Raw genomic sequence first — 21,450 nt, 5'->3', positions numbered from 1 at the left:
CAGACTCTTTTGGGTGGCAGCTGCTGTGTATTATGCCAATCCCCACTCCCTACCTTCTACCCAAGTCTGAAAGAACCCTTTTTCCTCTAACTCCCTCTGTGGCTTTGGCAGACTGAGGTTTAGAGAAAGGCAGGTGCCCTGAGGTTCCACAACATATGCCTTTCTCTAAACCTCAGATTTTTTGGAGACAGCTTCTTTTTCTTTAAGATGTCATGTCGTGGGAAACTGCAGGGGTCTTTGGCCTCCAACTGAAAATAAAACTCCATTTGAACAAACAGAGCTGAACAGTCAGTCTTTGACTGTACTACGAAATGAGAATTCCAGTCCCACCCAGATGTAATTATGCAATTATTACTCAAACTTGCAGACAGGGGAACTGGCACTGTAATGCTTTGCAACACGGCCACAGACACAATGAATCAGTGACATCGACATGTTCATCGACCTTCCTTGCCCACCCACTCCAACAAATCACTTTGGGGGAAGACAGTCTTTAATAGGAAATATACTTTAAATATATCTAACTATAGACACAGTAGCTCAATATTATAATTTAGCTTATTGCATTATATCTTCCTACATGAGAATACTTACAGTAACTAGCACTTTTGCATTTATCCTTCTTACGGACTTTAAACTACATAGTATGTATGCTCCATTTATTTGGTGTTCTTAGACTATTTGATACTTTTTCTTCCAAGTAAAAGTAGCAAATATGTATTTCTCTCTCTAATTCTAGTAGATGTTTCAGTTGCCTTATGCTTTCTTAAGGCAAGCATCCTTCCTACAATAGTTGCAGCCTTGACTCAGGACAAGTCCTTTTTTACAACTGACTATTCCAAGCATGAAACTTGCTAAAAATATTCTGCCTACCCTATGTCCAACATCTATCCAGGATGATGGTTTCTGTCTCCAGATAAAATATCTCATTTGTTGTTTTCATATCCTTTGCAAAGACAAAAAAATGAGTCTCAACTTTCAAGCTTCCCGAAAAGAAGCCTGTCTTTTATCCCAATGCTGAACAACTGAAGCCTGAAGATGCCGTAGACAAAGAATACCAGATATATCTGAAAACAGCTCTTGGACACTGCTCTACCATGAGCAGCAGACTTAGAAAAGCACCCAGTTACTTACAGCAAATTTACAAGGCAACCCAAAACCTACATTGAGTGTTACCAATGGGAAGGAAGCAACAAGAGCACAAAGATTAGATACAAAAGCACTCAGATCCCCAGCACAGTCACCAACAAGCTTATCACTTATTACCATAAGACGCTGTAGATGGAAAATAGAGCCTATCAATTCCCAGCTAAACAACTAAGTCAAAATAAAGATTCCGAAGAAATGAAAGCACTGTAGAATGTGGTGAAAAATGGCATCTACAATCAACAGAGCAAATGATGACAAAGAGAAAAATACATCTTACAGACTTTCCCAGATCACTCATGACTCTGGCAAAGTGGCTGACGATGATCTTTCCTTTTGCAGGCTAGGCTGAGATGGCCTTTGTGCCAACCAAGAGGAAAAAGAACACCAAATCCATGATGCAAGGAAGTAACCAACAACAGGCTGGCTTCTTATCAGCTGACAGAGGTGAATCTTGTATCCTTGTTTTTAGCTGTTAATTGTGCCAAGTCCTACAACCAGGTTCTCAATTGATGCCAGTGTCAAGGGAGTTATATCTTCTTAAACTAACCAAAGTGCTGGCCACGAACTTATGGCATAAATTACAGACATACGTGGTTTACACCATTTTCATTTAAACCCTGTGAAAATACAAGCCCACCCCTGTGCTTCTAAAATAACTCAAGACAGAAATAATTGATATTGGCTGATAGATATCTAGTGAAATGAAAATATTTTATACTGTCATTTAAAGTGTTTTGTTGAAAATGTGAAGAAAAATACAAGCTATCTATTAGCAAGCAGTTCCTTTGAAAAGAAACCATTACTTTTTTATGGAGACACAATTCAGCTGAAATGCCACAAATCTTTCAATGACAAAACCATCAGTATTATTTTTCTGACATATTTGTTGTTGAACTTAGTTCTGTGCATTGGCAGTAAAAAATATATTCATTTGTTTCACATGAAAACCTTTTTAATACAGAGGTAATCTTTAGGGCAATGCTTGTCTTCAGAAAGCTGGTTAGATCATTTAGCTTTCTTAAATGAAAATTTCAGCTAGATTTAAACTCTAGATTCTACAGAAAGCAGTCAGCTACTATTCTGTTAAACCTTCCTTTCCATGGAAAATGGAAAGACGAAGTTCTGTCTTCTAAGCTCTGCTTTTTCTTTTTCTTTCGGTAACGAATGATACAAAGCAGACTGCATCTCCCTACCAGTGTGTTTATCCCCGTGTGCACTGAAAGCAGAGCTGAGATGAGACAGGAACTGCTTATACAGACACCGCCAACACACAATTCCCAAAGAAATTAATGAGCTGAATTCAAAATTGTCTCAAGCAGTGTAATTTACTGGCTGCACCCGGTGTGAAGACAATCTCTTTGTGGGCTCTCTGGAAGGGAATCATGCTGCTAGTTTATGTGACAAGTTAGAAGACTTCTGCCAAGGGCTGTGCCCCCTCCCCACCACTAATACCTTTTGGACAGAGAGCGGCTCTTTCACAGGACAACGTAGAACTGAGTTCAGATGCACAAACTCAGCCTCTGAAATATCCGCTTCCCTCTGCTGACTGGGTGTGCAAACCAAGCCACTCTGCCTGTTCTACCCTAAGAGCTCAAGTCCCAACAAGCATCTAATCCCACCTCTGATAAACAAGTGAAAAGGCCCTAGCCTGAAATTTATGTAACCCCCTGCATCCCTGTTTCTCCTTACCTCTTTAATAATTAGCCGTCTAAGGATACAAAACACACAAACAAATGAAGACTAAGGGGACTCATGCTTAAATAATATATATCAAAAGATTCAATGAAATGAAGGTTCATCTTGAATACTGGGAGATTCCGTAATTAGACAGAAAAGACGATAAAAGGCTCCCACCCCCTGGGTCTCTTTATAAAGATTAGAGAGGTAGAGACAAGTACGTGTTCAGACTAATGGAGGAATACCTTACCAGCACTTCAATCATTGCAGGGTATTTCATGTGTCCATGTCTCAGGATAAATGGGACTGTTTAAAATGGGTTAATTTCCTAGCGATCCAGGAAAGGAGGGAGATGATAAAAGAGCCCAAACCTCTCGCAGGAGGTATGAATGAGCAATTAAGTGTTAAAAATAGATAAATAAATATTTACATTCCCATATCAAAGAGTAACAAGAACAGCACTGTAACACACCGTGCTAAGGCAGAGGAGAGAGATCAGCCTCCCTCGTGGAAGATACCAGTAGCTGGAGGGGTGGTACCGCTTTGTGGTACAACCTGTTCCTAAAATGCACTGGATCTAGGAAAACAGTTGAGCTGTACTACTTTTCTGCATGTCTTTTAATTTGCCTGATGCTTACGCATAATGCATTAACCCTGTCTTTGAGCTACTTTCAAACAGTTTGCTCAAAAAATTTGACCGAGTCGCTAAGGCCAGTCTCTTCTAGAGGAAGACAGAATACGTTAGTTATGTTTTCGCCCGGTCTGGTGCTGCAATGGCAAAACGAGATGGTGACCTAAGAGGCAAGCACCGCTCTCCGCTGGGGTGTCCTCCCCACAGCAGCGGTCCCAGCGCCGGGCAGCGAGCGAGCGCAGCTTCAGCTCCGCAGAACCACGAACGGGCAGGTTGACATTCACCGTGGAAAAAAGCTCGTTTCAGGTGGTTACGAGACATTGCCGAGGCAGCATTTTCCATCATGGACGTTGTGCCCTGGCTTGTTTGAACTGGTTGTTTAGTATGTTCTTTTGGTTTGTTTTGGGTTTAATTTAAGGAGGAAATTCGAGGCAAGAGTCCAGGGATTAGCACTGATAATGCTGCAGTTTGTAACAACGCTAAGGCTTTTACTGTTAGAACCCTTTGGTGCCAAGTACTACATGAAGCAGAAATTTAAAGCAAGTCCCGCCTCAAAAAGTTTGCAATCTCCTTCCTTTATTCCAAAGCAAACTGAACCAGGTGTGGAAGCCTGCTGGGAAATCCAATAACTGTGGGCACAGACTTCACTGTGGGCTGCACCTGTGTTCGTAGGTGGAGTGCAACGAAGGCATAAAACGAGTGCTTGTAAATTATGAGAGATAACAATGCCCAATGCCTTTGCTCCACTTAAGTCAAAGGAGTTTTGTCATTGAGATAGAAGTTTTTTAGTCACGCGATCACAGGATAACAAATAACAATAAAAGAACAGTCCAAAGAGTAGATAACTCCAGCCTTGCCATCTGCTTCCTGCTCCCTCCGTCCCTGCCACCACCTAATTCCAGTGGGAACCAGGGACAGAGTGGTCTTTTTCTTCTATTCACAGGCTTTACTGTTCCTCAAAGTTTTGTGCACACCCAAGTTAAAGAGAAACCAGAGGCATAGTTTCTCAGCCCCTGGAAGTATTAAGCCTTTGTACGGTTTCCATAGGTTTGGAGCCAGCGGTATGGGTATCAATATCCCAAATGCTAGTTACAGAAGTAGTCATGAGCTGTTGTGGAAGCAAGCACCAGACTCACAATTCCTATGAGTTACCAGATGAGAAATTAGACCATGAACAGAACTTTCTTGCTAAGACTAAGATAATGGATAATAAATCCAGCAATGGTTTTGAGGATGATGACATCATTACATCAGACACCACTTCTGAAACCGTACAGTTTGCCCTTTCGAAGTCCTTTACCACCAACCATATTCAAAATAAAATTTCCCATTATTGGCCATTCTTTCATTCATATCCAAAAGTGATTCAAGTTCCAAACTGATCATGTCCTTCATCTCATTTATGCACTATAATGTCATTGATCTGTTTTGAGAACACTTAAACAATGTGAAGATTGATCAGATAGAAACTGCTCACATACCATATTTTTTTCCACCAGCACCACAGCATATGACAGTCTAATATCAGTCTTGTATCAGGCAAGACCCTGAACAAGTTTTGCTACTTCAGTTAAACACGTTATAAAGCGCAGTGTTGGACCTCTGGGCCTATATCTCTGTCAGGGTGAGCTGCTTTGAAGCACCTTTATGCTTTAGAACATGATTGTAGACTGCACCAGAGAATTGACTGTGCTATATGTAGAACATCAAAGACCTGAAATATGGACAAAGCACGGGGATGGTGGGGAAAAGTCATGGAGTCTCATTTTGCCTTGCAAAAGAAAAGTTTTTGCTATGTATTATACAGTGAAACCTCTTGACAGAGGAAGATCTGGAAGTGATGTTTTCAGTTTAGTTTTATCATTCCTAGAAGGCCAAGAAGTTAAAAGTTCTTCACAACTTCTAACGCTAGATACGAGCTCTGACATTCTCCTCCACAAATAGCCCAGCAGCACTTACTAGTTAGGCAGATCCCATTAACTTTGTACTGAAAAAAAAATTATTATCCCCTACAAATTCACCAGCTTTTGAGCCCTGGGGTCTGAGAATAAGTAACAGAATGATTGCAAGCCTGATGTGATTAGTTACCAATTTGAAGCAGGGTGTTTCCCATTCCTCCCCCTTCAGTTATTGTCACCACAGTTTATGTGTGCCATTCCACTTTGTAGCTGCCTGTGAGGGGGACCTCAGAGCTGTCACATCCCGGGCTTGTCAAAATTCCTATAGGCTTTAACAGTTGAAATAATATCTATTTCAATGTACAGTGTATGGCTAACACTTTTTAGGAGGCTCTTCTTGCCCTTCTCCCTTTGTACCTCCACACCTCTCTAGACCTTGCAGTCTATCAGAATCTCCCATAGCCACCCCCAGCTTTCCATCTGAATGGCTAGAATGATTTGTGCTCAGCTTAGGGCAGAACTGAGACTCACCTAGACAAGATATCTGAGAAAGTCCTGCAAAGCAGAGGCCTGTCAGGTGAGAGAATGCCATTTAGCATTGACAGACTAGGGCTGGTTGGAGTGTATTTTATTATACTTCCACTTAATCTACCATGGTACCTGCCACCACGTTACATTAGCAATAATTTCTGAATTGTTTTCAGACAATGCCCCTAGCGATGGCTATAAAACCAATTGAAGCGGTCCCTTACCTTACAATATTTTCTTCCGTAGCAGCTGTCTTTCTGGATGTGGATTTTATGAGGAAGATCCCAGATCATCTGAAGTTTCTCCATTTCCAATTTTGCAGCTACTTCTATCAACTCTGAAGCGGAGCTTGACAAAGCCAAGTCTAATGAGAAGAGAACACAGAGTAAGGCATGCCCTCAAGAAAAACAACTAGAAGAAAAGATACCAAAAGTACCAATGGGACAAGGACCATATTTTTATATCAGTGGATCTAATGGAGCTGGGCTGTAAGTAGGTCCTCTCAGCAGACTCATAGGTACGGTAGTATAACCATATATGAAGTCATGCAATGTTATCCATTGGCCTCAAATAATTTTCCTTTGATTTGCTGGCTTTTTGGAGTGGTACACCTGGGAAACTGTTTAAAGGTAAATTAAATAGAAAGTATCCACTGGAAGGCCACCAGTGGTAAAGAAGCTGTCTACTATATCGTTGCAAAGTAACAAAATACTTGTATTTACTTACTGAAAGTTTCTCTGGTTCTTCATCAGTAGAGCTAGGAACCACTGTTGTCGATCAACGTTCCGGTGTGCTAAATATAAAACAAGCGAAAAATAAGAGATTTCTGCCCAAGAAAAATTGTCAGATCAGAAGTTCCATTCATTCCTTTCTGAATTCTTTCCAGCACATCGGCATTCTTCTCTAGAAGTTGTCACCAGCAAGCATCACAGAATCTCTGCAGCAAATAGCACTTTCCTTGCTATCTTTTCATAGTTTTGTCTACAAACAGCTTTTTCTAGTGCTACTTGTCATCTCTCCCTAAACTCCTCAGGGGAGAGGCTCCTTATTAAGACTGGACCCTGAACATTTCTATTCCATGGGTACCAGTTGCATCCTAATTGGAAAAGCCCTGCTGAAATGGTACAAGTTCTCATTAGAGCTGCTGAATCATAATGTTCTTAGCATCCTCAGTTACTCCCCCCACCCTCTCAAGTTCAGACCAGCAGGTCCACTAGGGCCATTCTAATTAATGCTTCCCATCTTATCCCCCACCCAGGGGCTTCTGGGCATGTTAGGTCAGGCTCCCAGAGAAAATTATTAGGAGTTCAAGGGATATGAGCTAACAATTTGTTAATAGAAGGGAGGCTACTTTTCTATTTTGTTTTCCTTATGCAGTGTGAGCATCTATTGCCAGAGCAGAGGCTGGCAGCGTATCTATGACAACGGAAGAGAGGATTATGCACTGAAATGGTGTGAAATCAAGTGCCGAGAGACCTATTACCATTTCAAAGAAGGTAGAGATGCCTGTGGCCCTTGAGTGGGAGAGGGTGGTGGGAAAAACTTGAGAATGCTGGACTTGTGACTCCCAGGACAGAGGAGGTCACTTGGGGGTAGGAGAAACAGGTAACCTCAACTTCTTGGCAGACCTCAGAAGGGACATCAGAGCTGGTTTGCCGTGGTGATTAAAGAAAGGGCTTTAGACAAGAAAACAGCTTTGGGAGAAAAGATACCACTGAAATGAACTTAGTGAAATGAGCAGTACAGAGATTTAAACACCACCCTCCCCACAGTGGAGGTGAGGAGAGGAGAAAAGGAAGGGTGCACTTAGAGAGAGACGTAAAGTAAGCTCAAGATGGGTCACCCCACACATCCCAGGCCCAGCTATCTCTATCTAGGGAGAAAAGAGTCACTAAAAGCCAAACTACTCCACTGTCTTAGCAAGCAACTTTCTGAACTGCACTCTCCTCAGTGCATCCTGACTTCACAGGGTCCAGCCAGCTTTCCCACCAGAAAAGCATAAAATCAAGGACTCCCACAACAATGCCTCTGGCTGGCACCCTCAGAGAGGTACTTTGCATAACAAACAAAAAAACTCCCTAAGCACAGCCCCTGAGGCAATTCCTTTACCTCTGGGAGCTGGTCAAGACCTGTCCCCTGGCAAGCCTGAGCATCACGGCACAGAGCTGCGGGCTTTCCTGTGGTCAAGGCATTGTGTTATCGCTTCTCTACCAGTCCACGTACAGCAGCTGCCTTTCCCCTCCTGCCAGCTCTGATGGCAATGTGGTGGCTATTTGTCAGGCTGCACCATTACAGCAGTCAGTCTAATATACGGCGGTGCAGATAGGCTACGTTTCAATGCAATTCTGCAGCTGGAACGGTACGATGGCAGTGGCACCTCTGGAGTTAGCAAGGGATGCACGATTTCATGAAGTCCCATCAGGACTGTTTGTTCCACTATGACGTTGGACAGAAATACATTTACAGCAAGTGTTTTCACTGCTCTGTGAGTTGTCACTACTGCCTTAAAGCAAACTGGTGAAAGTCAACAGTGACAAAGTCAGCTTCATCCTCCAGATTCTGCTGCATGGGACAATGACGGTAAGCGCTTTTTTTGTTTTCTCATACAGGTGAACAGCTTCTTTACCAGATTCCCAACAACGGGGTCCTTACCAGTAAGACAGGGCTTTTATGCTGCCTGAGAGAGCAACAGCGGATGATCAAAAAGATCAGTAGGAGCTCTAATTCCAAGTAAGAACTCTCACCTCTTTGAACCCTGACCAGAAACATGCCAACAGAAAGTGAGAACGCATAAACAAAGAACCAGTTTCTTCCGGATGCATAACAGTACAGGATACAAAGTATATGGGGTTTTATTTCTTTCTTATCTTCTAGAAAAATCACTTTTTTCCCAGAAGTATATACATCAGAGAGAATTTCTTCCTTCTCTGTGTCTGGAGTTGTAGGAGTGCCAGGTCCCCCAAAGACAACAGTCATAGTAATTCCTCTGTTTTGGGTACATCATCCTACTGGAAAGGCCACAACTTCCTGTGCCATAGCCACTGTAAATGTAAGAGAAGCTTACTGCCATTTCTGCTCCTTTATTTTTCACCTACCAAAAAACCAAGTGACAATCCTGCACCACGGTTACCTGCAGCCATCTCAACTAGTTTTCAAAAAACTGAGCATATAAAAAACTGAGCATATGAAGAATGCCTTAAGGCTAACATATATTCTTGAAAGCTTGTGGAATGAGGTAGCTCAGGAAAAACATATACAAACACACAACTGTTCACAAGCAGGAAAAAAAAGCCATTTCTTAAGTTCCTACTTGCAGCCATCCTTTCTGAAAGTAACAGAGGAATTAACATGATGGATAGGGTTTTCAATTTCTATTTGATTCTCCTGTAGGTTACTGAAGATGGAAGAATTCTTCCCAGAATCTTTTCGCCTGGACTTAACAGATGAGAGAAATGCTTTTTTTGAGCTTTACAAAGGTGAATTATCTTAATCATCATGGCAATCAATTTAAATAGCTATGTGATCCTCTGAAATGTTCATAAAAGTATACACAGTAATAACAATTGATACCTATATGTACGTATAAACACACATATATACACACATGTTCAAGGGAGCAGTTTTCAGAGCCCACTAATGGGCACATTGGTGTTTCATACCACACACATTACTATAATAGACTCATTCTTCTCTCTGCAGAAGAACAGATTTGGATCTGCAAACCAAGTTGCTCTAACCAAGGTCGAGGAATTTTCCTGCTTAAAAATCCAGCTGCTGTCAACACCCTTCGAGCCAAGCTCCACAGCACTGAGGAATACCTACTCAGTAAGAGGGTGCCATACAAGGCTCCCCAGGCAAGAATAGTGCAAAGGTAGAGACTGAAGCCTGGGAATTCATGTGTGAGTAGTGTGCTTGATTAAGCACACTGGCCTCAGAGAGTCGAATTGTTCCACAGGTATTTAATGTGGTTACACCACATCTCATCAACCTATGAGATTTCATTTTGTGGGAGAGAGGCTATTTCTCTGGTTAGTCTGTCTTGCATCCGCACTTAAGTCATTTCAAGGTAGATCTTTGTCATCAGAGAGATTTGAGTTTACCTTTGTCTGGTAATTTAAAAATGACTTCAAAAGGCCTGATGCTACAGTTCTGTACGTGAGTTCTACACATAAAGCCTTGTGCAAAGCAATTTAAATTAGCTATTATCCCAGCTTCTTATACAAAGCTAGCATTTTACAAATCATACAGCTGCAATATCTGCTCCATGCAATCCAATAAAGCCTTCCAAGTATCTTCTTAACTCTGCCTCAATGCTGCAGATGTCTAGACCTCAATCAACAGGCAGTGGCTAGCAGTCACTAAAATTTTGGGTGGGAGTTGTTTTATTTTTTATTCCTTGCATGAACAAATGAACCACACAAGTTCTTCTTTGTAGAACATATACCCTCTCAGCCATTGCTAGAACATTTTGTAGAGGAGTAGAACAGCAGAAAAAGGAAGAGAAAAATACAGCAGCAGAAGTCACGAGAACAGTTTCAGCTATTGAACGTTACTTGCTTACTGTTACACAACTTGCTTAACTTCCCTTTGCCTCAGTGTCCCTCCCTCAATTGAGGAATGCATTATAATTAAATCAATTCAGTGCTTTGAGATGAATGAATAAAACTTTCAAAGAGAAATGCAAAAAAGATGTTTTCATTATTTATCCTAGGAGCTGCAGTTCCCAGATGCCTTTGATCCTGCCTTTGGTGTACACAGCTAGGTATACAGGGCACTCTAAACTTCACGGTGCCCACACACGCATGACTTCGCCTGGCATTGTCATGACATGCCAGCAATGACAACATGATACACTCGTGACAACGCTGTAGCATTGGCATAGCAAAAGCACATTTTGCCATGTAGTGATCACTGCATGTCCTAGCAAAGTGGTGATACCAATTCCTCACACTGACCCTGTGCCACTTCCCTGACATTCTGCTAGCATGGCTTGGCATCTTTATGTTGCAAGAGAACACAGCACACAGCAACCTTTCCAAGAGCTTCCTTAGCCAAAGCAAGCAATAGTCTCTGCTTACGTTCATCCAAACATGTCTTTTCATAACAAAGGAATAGTCGGCCTCATTGAAAAGGGCAAGAGAGATTTGTAAAATGATAAACTAGAACGATGGTCTTACAGGCTTTCTGAAATAGGCTGGACTGTGTTTATGCAGCAGCCAGTATATGGAGCAAAACAATGACTGCCTGACAAAATCAGACCAAGAGCCTTAGTTAGACCAATATGTGGTCTTTGACATGGACAAGCAGCAGTGCCAGGGGCAAAACTGGTTGGGCCCTATCTTAGACCTCATCTTGATTTCTGTTAGTGAGGAATGGCTTATACTCTGAAGAATGAGGCTCCATATTCCTTTGGAAACTGTTGTTAGCATTGATTGTTTTAACAGCATAGCCTTGTTATTTATGTAGACATGCCGCAATCTTTGGTGATTAAGGGAAACAGTTCCCAGATTACACCACTCTGGAATAAAAGCAGTGGTTCTGTATGAAGGGCTCTTTGTGTTCAGACATAAACTTCTTATATTCTCCAGTAAATATGAGTAAATCTTTAATTATCTCCTGCTCCCGACACTCCCACAGCTTCTATTCCTCTTGAAAAAAGCTGTTTCTAGCATTTCCAGCCTCTCCTCCAGGCATCCTCTGCTGCCACTCCCCTTAAAACCAGTGGTGGAAAAGGGACAAAGAGGTTCATTAGTTCTGTGGTGAGAAACAAACTGGCTGGGGGGGGTTATGTGAGCTTTGAATTGCCATGTATAATGGCTGCCTGTTCATGATGCGTGTTGAAATACTGCTCTCACAGGTATATTCACCAGCCTCTGCTCCTGGAAGGGAAGAAGTTTGATGTCCGGTCTTATCTCCTCATTGCCTGCACAGCACCATACGTGTTATTTTTTGCCCAAGGTTACATCAGGTTAACCTGTGTCAATTATGATGCCGCTTCTGATGATCTGACTGTGCATCTGACCAATCAGGTAAACTAAGGTCACTTAGTTCAGAAGAAGTGGAGGGTGTGGTTGACAGAGATAGGAAGCAAAAAAGACTTTTGAAAGGCTAAAAATAAATGCCTCATGCATGCAAAATCCCTGCAGCCAGGAAACGGACATGGGTTTACGGTCAGGCATGGCAACAAGGCTGAACAGAAGCAGTACCAGATCAGGTTCTGTTCTCTGCCATGGACCAGTTCTCTGCTTAACCGGACAATTTCTCTCCCTGGACCTCTTTTTCCTGCCACTGTTCTCTCATGTATCTGTAAACCATAAGCTTCTTAGGGCAAGAAGCCTTTGATTGCAGCTACCTAGCACAAAGGAGCCTTAATCTTGGCTAAGGATTTTGCTGATCCTGTTGTGCTTAAATACAATAATCACAATGATGTAAGATGCAGATGTGTTCTTCAAGAGCCATCATCCTTAAATCTCCATCTTTGTTCATCTTGCTTCTCAAATGAGAGCTCTAACAGAACGAGACTGCTCTGGCTTGTATCCCCATACATCTCTTGTCATACAAAATAGAAGCCTTCCTTGCTCAGATCTACCTGAGTTTTCACTTCAAATGAGGCCCTTCAGTAGTTAGAACTGGCCCTGATGAAAGAGAATTGAAAGAATCAGAAGGAAGACAACAGTTTGCTTTTAAAGCCCTTCTCCCAGAGTCATGCTGTGTTCTGAGAACTAGCGAAATACACATTAGAGAGGTATCAGACAAGCCCACTTCAGCTGAAGTTTTACAGTTCCTGTAGAAGTGCAGTTCAGGACAGCAGATTGTAGCTGCTTCCTGCAATATATGGTATTATCAGTATGCCACTTGTTTTCCTGGAATAGTTTGTTTGCTCAGCTAGAGAGCTATCCACAGGGGAATTCAGGTGCTGGGGTAGGATCCCATGGCACGAGTAATACTAAACAAAGGACAGGTGTTTATAAGCAGAACATAAATTATCTGGGTTCCTGCTGGGAGGAGGGAAATGAAATTTACAGGAGCAGCTGCTAATAGGGCAGACTTCTCCAAATTACAGTTGATTCTGCTTTCATTCCCTTCCTATCCTTTCATTCCACCTGGAATCAGCCATTTTCCTACTGTATTTCCAAAAGACAAGAGGCAGCAGAGACAGCATCACTAACCAGAAGCTTTGCAACCTCACAGTAACTGTCCCGCAGATGGAGCTGCAGCCAAGGCCAGCTGTTTCACAGATAAAGGGGACTTGCCTTTGATCGAAAAATGTAAATACCCCAGTACTGATAAACTCCACCTGCCATAGGGATTAATGAGACAGCGGAATAGAGAAGCCCTCACCTTGGTTTCCTCTGTGGATACATCCATCCATCTCTCCCAGATGTACTCTCCTCTAGGACAGTACTAGGCAGACGGACACTGAAACCGGATTTAGTCCGAAGCATATCATGACTATGACTCAAAAACAAACACTGCTTTGACAGAGACCTTGGGTAATTGTCTCTACAGTGTCCATGTGGGTCGGGCATATTTCTGCCTGTGGCAGTGCTGTACAATGGGAGTCGGGACATTTGCTCAGGTTTAGCTCTGTTAGTGAGGGGTTCTATTCCCTCCACCTCTATAACTTGATCCTGGGGTCCTTCGCAACTCCAGATGCCTGGAACAACTCAGGGTAGCTGACTGTCTGCCATGTAAACTGGTTCCCAGTTACTCTTCACTGCCAGAAATCTAATCCTCCCTTTGCTCTGTTTCCCCACCTCTCAGTACATGCAGAAGAAGAACTCCCTGTACAGCCAGTTGAAAGATGAGACAGTTTGGCGGATGGAGCACTTCAACAGCTACGTTAATGAGAAGTTCAGAAAAACCAATGGCCTCCCCAAAGACTGGGTTTTCACTGTGTTTACTGTAAGTGCAAGCAAGTGTATGGTGTGCTAGTCTGCCTAACTAGGGTGACAGGAATAGGGAGAAAACCCGTCAGTTCACTGGAGCTCCCAAGGACACACATAGGCTGCGTGAGAAGGTATTGATGGTCCCACGGTAACTGGTTTATCTGCAGATGCTAAACACAGAAGTGAAGACACAAAGAGTGTAATTTTAATAAAATGGGCAAACAGCTGGGAAAGAGAATGTGAATGTAAATGCTAGCTATAAAAATGCAATTATAGTCTTCACATTCCTGGCCCAATGCTGTGGCCCTGCATTAAAAAATACAGTACACATTAGAGAGCTCTCCAGCCTCCAGCCTGACAGGTCTTAGCCTGAAAAGGGACTACACTTTCAGTGGTCTCTTTCTTGTCTGAATTGGTCTCATCATTCACTTTCCATCTGATTTTGCCACACGAAAATCATGTCAGGGCCTTAGATCTTGTGTTACCATGGAGGAGAGATAAGACGACTCAACTGGCTTGATTTCTTACCATCTTCCTGTCTCACTAAGAAACAAAGAAATTATCCGAGTCCCTAAGACTTCTACTTCATCTGCCTGAGTCTAATGACGCATCAGTTCTCCACATGACTTGAAAATGAAAAATGCAGAGGACACAGCTTTCTCAGGTTAATTTTGGAAGCACTGTAGTTTAAAGCCAAATACAAAGAAAATTTAAAAGCTAAAAACTTTGTTAAACTATGTTTTTGTTTAGCAAAACAGCTCAAAAGCACATCTAGTTGAATTTGCCAAATTTCTCAGGGGATCAGAAACTTTTCAGCCAACTTTATGGTCTCTCTCTTCACGCCGAAGTTCCCCACTGCGCATTTCAACTCCAAATTGAGTGGAACTTTGCCTCACCTACTGCAAGCACTGTACCACAGCGGTCTGGAGAACCATGTTCAAGAGGGGGTTTCAATCAAGGCAAAGTGGACAGACACATGGTCTGCAAAATGCAACACTCTTCCAAGTCTAGAGAGGAGCTCTGCTGGAGGCAGGGGAAGGAAAAAGGTCCCTAAACCAAGAGGACACCTATGACTTGCAGTGACTCCTATGCCCTTGGCATTCACAATGATCAGTTACCACCATTCCCTGTCTTCTCTTTCAGAAAAGGATGCAGCAGATCATGTTGCAGTGCTTCCTGGCAGCCAAGCACAAACTGGATTGCAAACTAGGCTACTTTGATCTCATCGGCTGTGACTTTTTAATTGATGAAAACTTTAAGGTATGAATACATATCATCAAATACTAAGTATGATATTGGCCAGATGTCCAATGCCAGCAGTATAGCATGGCTGACACAGGCTCTGGTGCTAGGAATTAAATAGAGCAGCCAGTCAGCTATGAAGTGCAGGATTCATTTTTTTGCTCCAGTTCCATTGTCTGGCATCAAGACATGGCACAGATACTGCCTGCACACTTACTGCACAGAGAAACCCTGGCATTAACAGCTTAGGATGGGAAGAAAAATACTACTTACTGCAGATGAAACTGTTCTGCGCAGAATTTTCACAGGGAAGTGGAGGTCATAGTGAAAAGCGTGGGAATTTTAATGCCCACTCGGTTTTTTCTTTCTCCAGAAACCAAACATGCCAGATGATCAGCCAGCATAAATCACTCTGTAATGCCTCTAACATCACATGAAGTATACTGATTTACACTAGCTAAGTATCCATCAAAGGTGACAAAGAACTCATCCTCACCATGCTGAAGAATCAGTCATTATCAATTCAGATTTCAGCATCAGCATCTCCATGTTCACTGTAGATTCACCATTTGGCAACAGGTCAGCCCACTGAGTCTATAAAATCTACTAGAGTTACAACGCAAACTTGTAAAGAGTGAATGAAACACAGAAGAGAAAAGCCAGAAGAAAGGGAAAGGGAAATGTTAAATACAGTGATCGAGGTGCTTTCAATGCAGCACAGTCCTTCAAAAGCACCTGGCCTAAACATAACAGAAAGCCATCTGGCAGATTCTGCTGTTGCTAAAGCAGAAAGGAACTCAAACATATTCCAGCAAAGGACAGCAGGAACAGCAAACCCTATGAAAGAATAGAATTAATGTATGCAGCAGTGGGTAAGGCACCTGAACAATAGACTCCTTTGTACAGGAAGTCAATGGCAAGGGAGAATAAATGGCAAAGACATAGAAACTGGTGCTTCTCAAATTTCAGTGCGAATTGTCTTTTGCAACGTTGGCATGCAAAGCCCTGGCTGTGTAAACTTTAAGTAGAATAGAAGATCCAGTATCACTCTATTGTGGCAATTCCTACTTGGCTAGTTAAAAACTGCAGCGTTTAAAGACGATTACATCCCCATGTATTTTACATCTGGAGAGATAAACAAAATCTGTTTCTTGACAAGTATTATCTATAAGAATGATGAGGATTTCTGGACACGTAGTGGTGACAGAGTGAGCTGGAACCTGGAACTTCCCTTTGAGAGAGAGTAATGTGGAAATTTAGGCATTTGTTTAGCATAGATTTGTCCATGTTTTCTTGGCCCTGCTGGGGAGCAACAAACCTACTTTTTTATTGGCGCAGTGCTGCATCAAGAGATGCCTGTACACTTCCTGCAGAGGCAGTGTACAGCAGCTGGACGCAGCACTGACAGCTTCAAACCACAGTCAGCACTGGTCAGTGCAGCAAACTCCCTGTTTTCTGTGGGCTGACATTACAATTCCTGGTCTGACATCCTGTCCTCTCCACCTGTAATATACGATAGCCTTATTCTCCTTGTCATCCTATTTCACGACATGTGTAGAATCTGCTTTATGCCGATTTAACATGGTCTTATATGTTCAGTCCTATAGCTCATCATGCCTTTCCCTCCTCTTTATTTATCTGAGATATAAATGACCCTAGCATCATTCCTAAAAATTCTTGAAGGCCCTGCAGCATCCTGATTCAGTCTTTGGAAGGTGTCTTTCCTGCCTCAGAGTTCTTAGAAGCATAGACTATGAAAGCAGGCCCTGCTGAGAAACCACAGCTTTCTGTAGAGCTTTGCATCTTCATATGTAAGCTGAGAAAAGAATGAAGCACTTTAAGAGGAGAGGGAGCAAAAGTGACGGATGTGGTTTTGCTGTTGTTGGCTTTTTTCCTACTGTTTTCTAGAGCTTCCTTGTGCTGCATTGTAAATGCCTAAGTCACTACAGAGCTTAGGACAGTGTCATTTAAATGCTCAAGGAACCTGCTTTCAGAAAGCATTGCATCAGCCGTGTGAAAGGGCTTCTCTCCAGAGGTATGCTGGGAAGACAGATGTGTAAATTTTTTATCAGCCATAAAGGGATTCAGCTACCTATCAGTAGAGAACAGACTGAACATAGATAAGCCGTTTGCCAGTTTGTGATAGATGTACATAAATGAAGATAACACTCAAATCCCTAGTTAAAGCAGGGACGGTTCCTTTGATTTGAATGACATAGCTTTTCATTCACCCCGGGAGTATGAGGTGCCACAAGGATACCGTAGACTTGGTTTTGCTCACCCCAGGTCACGATGATTAAAAAAATCTGATAAAAGCTTGTTAAGACTGTGGAAAACAGAACCCCACTGCCTTATCATGTGGTCTCCACTAACACTAAGCAGGTCCCTTTCTGGGTCGGCTACATCTAAGTAGCCCTTCCAGTGCTTGGTTTGTGACTGCGCATGTGGCTTCAGCTATGTCCATACAGGATACAGAATGAGTTATTTTATTCCTATTTCTGACTGGTATTTCAGTGCTGCTTAAAGCTCCAGCCAGAGGTCAGGCTTCCTGGAGACCTCCTGCTACACAAATGCAGGATAAGACAGCCCTGCTGTGGATAGCTTTGGGCTTTGAAGCACATTACAGCCATCCTCTCTAAGAACAAGTTTGACGCAGAGAGATGTACACATTCCCATTCGGCCTTGGCTATCAAGTCACTTGGAGCCTCTGGGAGCGTGGACCAATGCCCTCTCCGTCCCTGAGACCCCAGCAGGATGTTTATTTAGCTTCTACCTGGTGAGCTCCAGCAAAGACCCACACAATTAGCTTAACTAAATGTTTTTTCATCAGAAACAGAACAAAATTCTGGCTCAATCATGCATTTCCTGCACACCAAGTAGTCTTACCTCTGCCATGTCAGCAAGCAAAGGACCCTTGAGACAGGTCTTTATGCTGTCTGTTAGCCACCATGTCAACACGCAACAGAGCCTAGTCTCATCATCCAATGCTCCTTTGAAAAACTGAACTGCTGCTGTAAGGATGGTTCTGCAGCAATGAGACTACCATAGTAATCAAACTAGGTGAAAACAAAAAGTATTCAGCAGATGCTAACACTGCATCTAGCACTATACAAAGAACAAGAAACGAGACCTCAGATCCTGGTGTAATGCAGGATCTGGCTGCAGTCAGCATGTTGTTCAAGAACCTATGGACAAATCTCACTATTTAAAGTTTTTAAGCCTACCTGTGATGTCTTGACAGAGCAAGTTTAAGATGTGACAGAATGTGGAGTTGTCCTGGCAGGCTGCAGGGAACAGTAACCTCTTCATCCCTGAGAAACATCCTGAGCAGCATTTCTGACCAAAGCCACAGGGAACTCATTGTTCTCAGCACTTGAAAAGCCTAGAGAAAAAGGACGGTCCACGGTTAGAAAGTCAAGGACAGACATTCTGGGTTTTGGTTTCCTTTCTTTATATGTTTGCTAGGAAATTTTGAGCAAGGCACCTGCAGGCCATATGCAGGGATAAGCACAGGCATTCCATTCTGCATGAAATTCCCATGACAGTTATGGATATTCACAGAGATATGGTGAATCTTGGCCTTATTCTCTCTGCTCCTCCTGAAATACAACAAAGGGCATTTATTAACTTGCCCTGGTTGTTGAGAGGTTAAGAGCATTTAAAAACTGTGAGACATTCAGACAGTACAATAATGGAGAATATAGAAGATGAACAGCATGATAGGTATCACAGAGAACTTTCTTCCTCCTGTTTGTCAGTTTTCTTTGTTTTGAAGGAGAAGAAACCAAAACCTAATCAAGACAATTATAAAGGTTCATTAAGTTTGTCTGTCAGCACAAAATCTTATGAACTTTTAAGAGGAAGAACACTTACAGAGAAGAATGAGTTTGCCAGGAAAAATGTATGTAACTTAGGTGCCCTCTGTTGGCATCTGCAAAGCAGGTTTTTTTGAGCAGCTGTTCCAGGTCTCCTCTGGGGAAAAGAAAAAAAAAAAAAAAAGACATTTCAGTGCCCTCACTTACCAGTCTCTTAATTTGTTTAATAAAGTATTTCAAATAAGTGAAAATTATTGTTTTATTTTATTCTTAGCAAAATAAAGTGCCAAAGTGAAAGGTACTTGCAAGCAAACTCATTGCCACTTCAGAAAAAAACCCTTATCTTTAAAAATAAATTTAAAGGGAGTAAAACTCTCCTGGGGCTGTTACATGATTAAATATCCTTCATTACAAAATGCTGAATAGTTCCTACATGTGTTATATACAGAATGCAGCACCATATGGTGGAGGCAGGAAGTGAATAGATGAGTTTCTCTCACTACAGGGAGAAGAAATAGAAAATAAAATTACTTGCAAGTCAATTGTTTGGTTTCACACAGATTTGTAACTGGACCATCATGTTCTGTGGCTTGTAGTTTCACACCTTGGCATTTCGAAGGGAAATGGAGATGAGACTAGTATAAATATGTAAAATTAGTATCTTACATGGCTTCTACCTGAAACTAAAGCTTACCCAGGAAATCAAGGCCATTGAAACATTGAAAACCCCATACAATGTTTGCTTAGTTTTGATCCCATGTCTACCTCAAATCAAAATGATTCCTAGATTCCTTATAACTTTATTTCATGGTTATCCAAAAAAAACTCAACTAGAAACTGTTACGGAAACCGGTACATTAGGAAACACAGAGCCTTTACACGCCTATAGAGCAAGAGTTAATCTAAAGAGCATCAGCTGGGGACACAAATAATGTGTAGTGTTGTTCTCAAGTAAGTAAGTGTATGCAAAAAGGGATTTTGTTTAATTCATCTAGTCCTTATGAAAATTCTGTCCTGCCTGCATTCTGTGTTACGGGATTTTGTTGGGATTTATTAGCACTCCTACCTCTCAAGGTGTTCATTAAGTCAGTAAAAGGGCATTGCTCTGACTCTAAGGAGATCCAGCCTAGTTTCCTGATTGGCATTCACCTTTCCCAGGTCTGGCTTCTGGAGATGAATGCAAACCCAGCATTGCATACTAACTGCAAAGTCTTGAGAGACATCATCCCAGCTGTAGTCTATGAGAGTCTCGGTAAGTGAACAAGTCATAGGGTGGCCAGCAGCAGATAATCGTATCACCTCATTGCTTGTCAGAGGAAAGACTCCTGTTTATATCAGATGTAGGTCCAAAACAATCTTTGAATAAAGCTATCTCACTGCTGAGTTTATAAGCAATTTAGAAGACACTGAAAATTCTAATCCATGCAGACCTGCAAAAGCGATGGTCTTTTTAGCCACGCACCCATTAGAAAGAAATAAGTGGTTAAATTTGTTTTAGTTACAATTATTTTTAAGGATGTTTCTCACATATTTATGTACAAAAGACTAAATCTTAACATCTGTCCCTATAAACTGCATCTGCACATTCTTCTCATGCCTGCTGTTCTGAATGTGCAGGAATTTAAGTTGGTTTGTACAATGTGCCTTCCACCGCTGTGGCAGTGCTTAAATGCCAGAGTACCCCACTGTACTTCACACATATAGCTGGCAACTGTTATGTGAACTATACAAAGACTGAAAAAATCCTTATAGTCTGATATACATTAATTAGAACTGCTCCTGCCTGGAGGACCCGATTCTCTGTGATATCATGGTATCTGCAAGGAGAAGTAGTAAAGTGAGAGTCTATGTCTGCATGAAGGGTATGAGCAATAGCCTCCTTATGCTTACTGTCATAGATGGTTACCCTTCTGTGCATATGTATGTTTATTTTGGGATCTATTCATATCCTGTATTGAACTGTAAGCAGTTTTACAGTATTTTTCCTACCAATTTCCTAAAATGTTTCCAGTGGAGCTGAAGCTGGCTGAAATGAATGCAAGAAAAGTAGGGGGTGGTTGGTTTTTTTTTTTTAAATTGTCTTAACAGTTAGGCCACAGATCACGGGTTGGAAATCACTCCCCCTCCCCACTCCTCATCCTTCCCATGCACACAGCTGATTTGTGCATACACATGACAGCTTAGGTCTATTTTAGGATCAGAGTGTTTAGACCATCTCACAACCGCATTTTCTTTTCCAGATTTGGTTCTTGAGGTTTTCAACAAGCGCCTCAAAGGCCAGGGTATTTTGCCTTTAGAGACACTCTGCCATTTTGTGCTTCTCTACCATGAGGATGCTGCAGACCTCGGCCAGAAACAACCCTCGAAGCTCAGAACTGGCCTGCGTACAGGCCGGTATCTGTGGCCACACACAGGCGGTACCAGCCACTTCGGTCACAGCCCTGCCAAGGTGCTGGAGAACTCTTCCAAGAAGCCTGGTTGCTCTAGAAAAAAGGTTGCCTTGTCACCCAGAAAGAACTGTCGACAAACTCCTAACTATACCACACCTGCAACTCTCTGACCATCATGGAAAAACCCTCTGAACCATCACAGAGCAAGAGGGTTTCCACAAGTTCAGAAGA

General features: G+C 42.2%; 2 protein-coding genes across 4 annotated transcripts in view; one reads left to right on the top strand and one right to left on the bottom strand.

Moving 5' to 3' along the window:
• TNFRSF18 (TNF receptor superfamily member 18) overlaps window positions 1-21,450 on the bottom strand; it is a 79,291-nt gene that overhangs the window by 24,882 nt on the left and 32,959 nt on the right. For all 3 annotated transcript variants that reach the window (XR_012650324.1, XR_012650325.1, XR_012650326.1), the window contains 4 exons: window positions 18,888-18,986; window positions 18,239-18,396; window positions 6,610-6,676; window positions 6,108-6,247 (listed from right to left, as the gene is read on the bottom strand). The gene's annotated coding sequence lies outside the window, so the exon portion shown is untranslated. The remainder of the gene's footprint in view (window positions 1-6,107; window positions 6,248-6,609; window positions 6,677-18,238; window positions 18,397-18,887; window positions 18,987-21,450) is intronic.
• On the top strand, window positions 1,293-21,389 carry TTLL10 (tubulin tyrosine ligase like 10). The gene is made up of 12 exons (XM_075029175.1): window positions 1,293-1,593; window positions 5,637-5,651; window positions 6,206-6,371; window positions 7,261-7,379; window positions 8,493-8,613; window positions 9,274-9,359; window positions 9,583-9,754; window positions 11,741-11,912; window positions 13,648-13,788; window positions 14,916-15,032; window positions 19,988-20,081; window positions 21,070-21,389. The coding sequence occupies exons 1-12, from the start codon at window positions 1,500-1,502 to the stop codon at window positions 21,387-21,389; spliced, it is 1,617 nt and encodes a 538-aa protein (XP_074885276.1). The 5' UTR covers window positions 1,293-1,499.

The sequence above is a fragment of the Buteo buteo genome, chromosome 5 (assembly GCF_964188355.1).
Source record: "Buteo buteo chromosome 5, bButBut1.hap1.1, whole genome shotgun sequence".
NCBI classification, from domain to species: Eukaryota; Metazoa; Chordata; class Aves; order Accipitriformes; family Accipitridae; genus Buteo; species Buteo buteo.
The sequence above is the reverse complement of the archived record's forward strand: the minus strand, read 5'-3'. Positions and strand labels throughout refer to the sequence as shown.